Here is an 8,792-nt window from a genome sequence, read left to right as displayed (position 1 = left end):
GACTGTAAGGTCCGATTCGGTATGGTTGTGCCTGTCTCGAGTCTCTCACCGAGTTGGTAAGTTGGTGGAGTTGGCAGGTCCGATTTGGAGTGTCTGTGACTTTCTAATCTTTGTCCCTGTGTTGAAAAGACGGCGGGGCAGCCAGGTCCGAATTGGTATGGTTGTGACGGACTCATCTCTCTCCGTACGATAGCGGAGATGGTGGAGCTGGCAGGTCCGATTCGGTGTGTTTGTGACGGTCTTATCTGCCCCCCCCCCCCGTATTGACAAAACGGTGGAGCAGCCAGGTCCCAAACGGCCTGGTTGTGACTCATGCCTCATCTCTCTCACCATGGTGACAAGACAGTCGGGCACACTAGCAGGTCTGATTAGAATTGTCTCGCTTGTCTCGCTCATCTCTCTTACCGTTTCGGCTTTACAATTCAGTGAAAGAGTCGAGACGTGTCAACCCAACGGCAAGGCGGTGGGGAATCCTTGCAGGTCCGATTAGGTTTGGTTGTTCAGATATCATCTATCTCACCGGGTAGTCTACACGGTAAGCGAAAACTGAGTCGACTCCTGATCGTCCTTCCTCTATGTACCGGGCGACAAGACAAGGCCGTTCCACTACGCCAGGAGTGTAGAATAGAGGCGTTGCTGAACCACCGTGGAGGCAAGATGGTGGAGATAGGGCCGAACTTCTCTGGTCCCGGATCTTACCGTTTCGGCGTAATGGTGAAGCATCCAGGACAGAGTCAATCCGGCTGTTACTGCCTCATCTCTGAACACATTGAGTTGGCAAGACAATGCGACTGTGAGTTCGGTGTGGTTGTGCCTGTCTCAAGTCTCTCACCTTGTTGCCAAGATGGTGGAGCTGGCAGGTCCGGTTCGGTGTGGTTGTACCTGCCTAATCTGTCTTGAGTGTCTACACGGTCAGAAAGAGCGGAAACGTTGCTACCCAATTGTATGAGTGACACCTTGACGCCTTGTTTGGGGTTGTGGTTGTCTCCTCTCACAGTTTAGGCGAAACAGTTGTGCCGCCGGGTCCGAATACGATTGGTTAAGACTGTCGCATCTTATCACTGTGTCGGCAACACGGTCAGAGAGTTGGGGTATGGATGCCCCAGTCAGAGGTTCAATCTGGTATCGGTTTTGGTTGTCTCCCCCTCTCGCACCATCTTGGAAAAATAGTCGGGCAGTCACATCCCATTCGCTTTGGTTGTGGCCGCGTCATTTCCCACACCTTGTTGACAAGACGGTATGACAGCACGGAACGGTTGGTTGTGGCTGACACATCACTCACATAATCTCGGCTAAACTGTGGAGCAGTCCGGTACGTGGAGTACACCATGTTGGCACGATGATGGAACTGCAAGGTCCAATTCCGTCTAGTTCTCCACCGTATTGGCAAGATGGTGGAGTTGGCTGGTCCGGTTAGTGTGGTTGTGACTATCTATCAATGCAATCAGTCTCACCACGCAACTAGATCCGATTCGGTCTGGTTGTGACTGTCTTATCCCCCTCACAGTGTTGGCGAGATGGGAGAGCTGGCAGGTACGGTGTTTAGTGGTTGTGACTATCTGTAATGGTAACACTGGAGTTATCCGACATTGTGTCCCCCACAGGCGTTTGCTATCACAGGCACATGAAAATAAGAGATCGACTGGCAGATGCCTTTTTCTGTGTTGTAGCAGGGCTGGGTTTGTCAGCAGATGGCTGGGTTATACATCCCTTTCTCCATGCCTAGAATGCGATACAACATCGAAGACAAAGTCACAACCGTAGGGAGTGTCTATATAGAAGTTGTCACAACCATGCTCTGGACTCTCCTCACTGTACATGTATATTAGCTGCCACGAGAACCTGTCTAATAATTAGGCGTGTAATTTGCATTCTGCCCAAGTGGGTTCGGATTAGGTTAACCGGGCCTGCCAAGACGGTCCCACATCAAAAGGAAAAGCAAGGCTGGTTTCAAAGAATAACATGTTTATTCATGGCAATAACTTGTAAGACCACCATACATGGATATAGTTAGTACATGATGCATCATTTTATATTTGTACAATATTGGGAAGATTTCAGATCATTTCAGATCATAGTCCATTACATTTTCAGTCCCGGAGTACCATGCCAAAACTTTCAACAGGGGACAGCCTGCAAAGCACCACTCTGCTCATGAACAGATACAAGACTGGTCAAATCATAACATGATCAACATGTACATTTTTGTAATATTCATATTTCATAACATAATCATGTCTTTACAAATGTACACTAAGCCTTTACTTGGGTGGTACATGTATGAATAAAGACCAGCAAATGCTTTACTTCAGTCCAGTGCATAAATGCCTCATGTAAAAGAACGTGAAGTTTTCAGCAGAAGCATCAACTAGTTATCATTCATATCCCCCCCACTGACTTAGTTTTATCTGAAATGCTCATACATGTACAATGACACGTCTAGAAGTAGTGAAGTCCAAATGCATGTGGCATTGCGTATGCTCTAAATTAACAACCCTGTATCCATGAACAACCATTTTCACTTTGCAGCCAAGCAGACAGTAACTGGGGAGTTTTTCCCAAGTTCTTCGTGATCAAATTTCAGAGCTCCACAACGTAATTCACCAATTATGTCAGTAGTTTCTCATTTTGCGACAGATAGCACATCAGTAAATCACATTCCAACATCACCATGGCATGATTGTCATACCAAAAGCCAGCTTAATTTAGCTTTTCAGGAAACAAAACGATATTTTACAGTAGGTTAATCAAGCAAACGAAAAGGAGAATAATATAACTACATACACTTGGCAAATTCAAAGGATTCGGGGAAAACAAAAATAGTATAATAGTATGTGTTGTTTACCAGCAAAGACTGGCCAACGAACTTCCAAAGTACAGCGATACTCATTTGCTCCTTCACCAGAAGAAGAAGAAGACATCTTTGCTGCAGAATCACTTATTTTTGTCCGAGCACATTGATCAGGAGAAAACGTAACCCCGCAAACACACCGGTAGGATTTTCAATTGCAAACTTCTTGTTCAATACAGACAATTGCAAAAACACAGGAGGACCAAATGCAAATTAAAATCCGCCAAAATAACCGATTCTGCAGTAGAGAGAAAGTAACCTGAGCACAGGTTGAACTAAAACGTCCGAACCGAATCAAATTCTACTATTTCCTCTGATGTAGGGTTAATCGTCCAAGTCTAAAGTGTCTAAATCCTCTTCCAATAAATCCAAATCTTCCCCGTCGAATAAATTTTCGTCAATCGGCACGTCGCCCGCTATAACTTCCCCGTTTATCGTAGCCGCCATTGCAGCCGAGATAGCTTCCGCTGTCTTCGCCTCGGGATCGGGTGGTAGTGCAGCAGCCACGTCTAATTTTGCCGATTCGTCTGGAAGAAAAGAATAAAGCAGAATGTTAAAATCTTGAGAGACTGAAACTTATGACAAAGAGCAAAATAAACACCTTCGCACCAAAGAAAGGGGAGAACATCTTGCCAAGGGAACTTATTTTAGAGTAACAGAAAATATTTTTTCCGGACTGTGAGAAAAGTACGCAATGCCGTCAAGACCTACCTCCGCCATTTTTGACTATTTTTTCATCCTCTTTCCTCGCAGTACCAGTACCATCCACCTCACTTGCCATTGAAGCCAGGTCATCAAGATTGATTTCTTTCACTTCAGCGTACTGAAAGAAAAACAAGAAAGGTTTTAATTCAAACTTGATAAGGAGCCACAGTGGTGTAGTCGCTTGGGTCTCTGACAAGCAGTTATGGGGTCCCGGGTTCCATCTTCAATGCTCAGGTTACAGCACTGGTTGGGCATCTCATCTGAGTTCTACTGAAAGATTTTTAGATGTCTAGCACTTTGAGAGGCTAGTGTTGGTGCAAAGTTGTTGTCATAACTCATCAGAGGTGGTGTTATCCCCACCCTGAGCCACAATTCATTCTCACTCACCTCCTCCTCATCCTGATCCTCCCGTTCATACTGAACATCGTCCGCATCATCATCATCGCCACCCGTTTCAGGATTAAATTCAAACATCTCACGACCGCTAATCTGAATTCGAAGAAAGTTAGATTTAAATCCTCACTTTAAAGATACACGTACAGTTCAAATTCACCAATACGAGTTGCCAGACGACTACATGTAAGTGGCTTGTTTGGTTGTTTAAAAGCAAGGTACATTTGCCTGGTTCACTCCCATGTAAATTCAAACAAGTTCCTAAAACTTATGACATGGGCCAGTTTTGGTCCTCAAAATCAATGGTTGTTCACTAAATGATCACACTGTTTAAGCTATTCTTACCCCGAGCATCCTGCCCTGCTTGAAGTCGGTTTTCTTTTTATCTTTTTCCTTGCTGGCTATATCAATCTTTTCTTTCCTCTGAAAATAACAAATCAATTGTTTTAAATAGATCACAGAATATCAGACTTGTTATTATGATTATGTGACATTCTACAGAAAAAGAATGCTATTATGGTCTTCCATCACTAAAGGCCACAACCGGTATCTCTGAACTTCCAAATGTCTGGCGGCAAAGAACATCTTAAAAGTTTGAAAAATGTATCGACTTGACCATTCGTTAGAAAGAGCTTGACAAGTACTTCTTGAGTTACCATTTCTGCCAAGATTAAATTTTCTTCAAAAATCTTGCAGGCATTTTCTCGATATAAGCCCACCAAGCAAGGAGGATACCGCGGTGACGTCATATCACGTGATCCCGACCCATATTAGTGATCGCTATGGCCAATCAGATTCAGTCTACTGACAGCACCAGCACTGAACACATCTCCACGTCTCACTGTCTGGTGCGCTCCTGTACACAAAAACACCAATAGACATGAAATATTGCAATACCTTGTATGGATTCTTCCTGTGTAGAATAAAATTTACAGAGCAGATTAACTTCCACGAATAAAAAAGACGTTTGGCGTGGCCAAAGTGCGGAAATAATGGGAAATAATGTCTCCGCTAAAATACACTACGAAATACACTAGGCAATGCACTACGCGATACACGGTAGAGATGCAGTTGAGTTTGTTATTGTTTTGACTTAGAAGCCCGCCCATATCATAATATATTCATGTATTCATGAAGTATGAACTCATTTCTGTCCCATACAACTCTAAGAACAGTCAATTTCTCCTTAAATCATCACCGAAACCGCGATATCCGCAGGAAGATTTCGTTCTAGTGTCCGAAAATGCATGATCTTACAGGGGCGCTAACTCGACAAATAGAGGGGATCTATGGGGATCTATGCGAGTTTTAGGTATTACAGGTCTCGAACTTGTAAAATCTGTAAACATGCCTCCAAATCCCATTATGATAATGAAGAGATTGCCCCATATCTGGGAGACTGTTTTGAAACCATCGCTAATTTTGGAAGATCGGTGCCGGCTATTTGGTTTAAAAAACCCTATTTTTCCCCATCAAAACAGCACTTTTCATTATTCAAATGATAGCTTATTGTCTGAAGATTTATTTCATAGCAGAAAAGTACTAATAACTCTGATTTGATGCGAAAAATCTAACTTTTTTGATGACTTGATTTTCCCTTGGCCGTGGATCGAGTTTGTTTACAATATGCAGCGCCATCTTGGAAAAGCCGTGACGTCACCGCGGTATCCTCCTTGCCCACCAAGGGAGGGCTATGGTGATCGATGATCTTACCTTTCTCTTTTTCCATTCGACAAATGTCTCAAGTGTAATTTTCGTAAGATTCACACCAAGTGCTGCTCGCTGAAAAGTGAATCAGAGAGTTTACAAAGAGTTTGAATTGAATTGCTTCAAAGCCTACACGTAATATTCACAAAATAGTATGAAAGTAATACCTTTTTAGTTTTTTTAAAAATTACGTGATTGCTTTTGTCGTCTTCGTTTCATCTCATTAGTTGTCGATTACTTTGATGCTAGTGTGACATAGTTTCTTCCAACGGCAATGACGGGGAGTTGCTTCATGGTATACACCAGTACTAACTGTACAACAGCATAAAATTTGTGATGAATGTCATAAACAATATCCAACTTGTGGCCTACCTCTCTTTCTATGAGTTCTTCTAAAGACACCTGGTCTGCCTTATCCTCCTTCTTTTGGTCCTTCTTCAACACAAAACCTGGATGGAAAGGACATGAATAACTACATGACTCAATTTACACAGCTTTCAAATTCGATTACAGTAAAACCTGTCAGTTAAGGACAGCAGACAGTCCAAAGGGTGCCCTTAATAAAGAGATGTCCTTCAGTAGTTGAACTGTCTGCCAAAATCAGTGTCTCTAGAACTTTTCAACGGCACCAGTATCAGTCCTGAATTGGACATCCTGCTAACAGCATGGCCATGGGTGAAAGTATACATATTATGATTACAGATTGCAACCTTACCTGGTGGTAGTGCATGTTTGTAGTGACATTTTGCTCCATTGGGACACTGCCAAAACCATCCGTATTTATTCCCCTCAACAGCATCGAGAAAAAATTTGCATATCTGGAAAAAGTCCGAATAACCATTTAGTACCAAGTATGCCGGACAATTAATGAATGTGCCCAGAGGTATTGCATAATCCCATCCAAACACAGCATCGTGGGCATAAATGTATCTACATGAACCTGACTGCACTGGTTTTCAATGATGCTCAGTAAGAATGAACTCAGTTGACTTTTTTTGTGACATACATGTACATCTGGTTGTATTTAACTCACACCAGTCTATCCACAAGTACAATGACCGGGTTCTCCCTGGGATCGAACCCTGGCCTACTGTGTGGTGTGCAGCAGTATTAACCACAGGCTGTGAGGCTCCATTAACTCACTTCCAACCAAAAAGCCACTTTGAGAAGACTTACAATAGTTGTGGTTGGCATCTTCTTATTAGTTTCGCCGTGTTTTTTATTGACAACTTCTTCCAATTTTGCCTCGTCCCAGTTGTCCATATTATCCTCATCCTCCCGCATATCGATATACATGCTTCGTTTCTCCGCCTTCTTATCGAGCGTCAAGTCGTGAGAGAACTTACACTTCTCACCCTTCTTACATTGGCCGAGTTTGAAGAAAGCACACACGACGGACTTGGGGTCAGCACCTGGATCAAGAGGGATGTAAATTCTGAAAAATTTCGCTGACGTTTTTTTTTTTCGGATTTCACAAAGAAATAAATGTATAGATAGAAATATTTTGTGATATATCTCACCTTTACCGACCGATTGGACAGGCCTGAACAGTTTGTTCAACTCCTCCTGTTCCTTCTTCTTCTGTTCTTTCAGCGCATTTCTGTCAGGTTCAGTCGTCTGCAAAATACAGTTATCATCCTTTAGATGCCATCAACGTGTGGTATTTGTAATTTCAATTTAGTATTTTAATTTTAGTTTTTAAGCAGCCTGTATTTGTTGGTATAGGTAGCATGGGGTATTTGTAGCCCCTGCATTGTTTGATGGGGATATCAATCAACATCATAGGCAGGGGCTACAAATACCCCATTCTACTTTATATCATACAACTCACAAACGATCAGTTTCTAATGGCAGCAGTCTCATTCCGGAGAAAAGATGAAATACAAACCTTTTTCTTCACACCACCATCTTTAACTTGCTTGTCTACCATAGTAATATATTTCTGCTGCTTTGCTCCTTTTTTGTTTTTCAAGCCAAATGTCTTGTCCTGTAAAAAAAAAAGACCTGGAGGCATTTTCTTTTGGACTTTTATTGAGGGCAAGGAGAATGAACAACTTGGTCAGGTGAGAGGTGTGAAAAACACTGTTGCTGTTACCAGATCACTTACATTGCACTCACACAGCCAGAAATACTAGAATTAAGAACTTCGGTTCCGGATATGCCGATGGTAGTGGTACAGTTTGGGCATTACTGACCAATCAGCTAACAGAGCCAGCAAATGGCTAAGCAAAGCATAATCAGGTGCGTAGCCAAAGGTTTAGGCCTACCACTACCAGTACCAATATGGCCGCTCCGCCAGCGAAATAAAGAAGAAAAGGTAAGGAGAATCCATTCTTCTGTGTATACACTGCAGTGAGTGATCTTGACAGTGCATGCAGTTATTGCAGTGCACTGCATGCAGCTAGGCATGTACATGATGTACATGGGAGATACATGCATGTCCTGTTCAAAGCATGGAAAATTTCACAACCATACCAATCCATTCCATACCTCAATAATTTTCTCCTTTTTCTTCATCTCGGTCTTCTTGCTCGGACCATCTTTCTTCGCGGCACCCTTCGGTGGCATCTTGATTTATGTCTTCAACTTCCAAAAACAGAAATAATTGGTAAATAAAGGGATAATATAATACTTTATTCGACCGTATGTAGCAAAGTGGCGATTCGTTATATCCTCGATATACACATCGGGAGATGTCGGAGGAGTGTCGGAGTTCTTCTACTTGATAACAGATGACGCCACTATTAGTTCGCGGGAAATACGAAATGCGCACGTGTGGACTTGGGTATTAATTAGACTCCCAGGGCAGTCCATTGCGTCATCCTGATTGGATCTCCATATGGACTGCCACAAATAGCGGGAATTCGTACGGTTGGACGATTAATCAATGGACATCGCTGTAATTTTCTGTCACCGAATCAGATCGCTATGGTATGGATAATAGTTCAGCTGATATCACTTCATTTCTCCCGTGGTTTAGATGGTATACGTACGCACTGCGTTGAATCGTTAGTTGACCCACATGTGAATAAACAACAAATAAAACGATTAAATGCAAAAATCTTGGTACGAGGTTGGCATCTTAATGGTCATATCTGTCACCTATAAAACATGACGACAATGGAACATTGTCTCT

General features: G+C 42.7%; 1 protein-coding gene across 1 annotated transcript; it reads right to left on the bottom strand.

Annotated features, from left to right (window-relative positions):
• Positions 1-1,960: 1,960 nt before the first annotated feature.
• Positions 1,961-8,327, bottom strand: LOC135499501 (zinc finger CCCH domain-containing protein 15-like). Its single transcript, XM_064790281.1, has 11 exons — positions 8,147-8,327; positions 7,545-7,643; positions 7,177-7,273; positions 6,833-7,068; positions 6,372-6,474; positions 6,029-6,105; positions 5,663-5,731; positions 4,295-4,372; positions 3,944-4,045; positions 3,563-3,674; positions 1,961-3,378 (listed from the first exon to the last, which is right to left on the bottom strand). Exons 1-11 carry the CDS (start codon positions 8,222-8,224, stop codon positions 3,176-3,178), a joined length of 1,254 nt encoding a protein of 417 aa, XP_064646351.1. The 5' UTR covers positions 8,225-8,327; the 3' UTR covers positions 1,961-3,175.
• Positions 8,328-8,792: the final 465 nt, after the last annotated feature.

The sequence above is a fragment of the Lineus longissimus genome, chromosome 15 (genome assembly GCF_910592395.1).
Source record: "Lineus longissimus chromosome 15, tnLinLong1.2, whole genome shotgun sequence".
Taxonomy (NCBI): Eukaryota; Metazoa; Nemertea; class Pilidiophora; order Heteronemertea; family Lineidae; genus Lineus; species Lineus longissimus.
Note: the sequence above shows the minus strand (reverse complement) of the source record. Positions and strands in the feature narration are given on the sequence as shown.

Coding starts and splice junctions, on each gene's coding strand:
- LOC135499501 (XM_064790281.1), bottom strand. CDS start 8,224: ATGCCACCGAAGGGTGCCGCGAAGAAAGATGGTCCGAGCAAGAAGACC. Junction 7,644..8,146: donor AAAAGGAGAAAATTATTGAG/GTATGGAATGGA, acceptor TTTTTTTTACAG/GACAAGACATTTGGCTTGAA. Junction 4,373..5,662: donor TCGAATGGAAAAAGAGAAAG/GTAAGATCATCG, acceptor TGTTATTTTCAG/AGGAAAGAAAAGATTGATAT.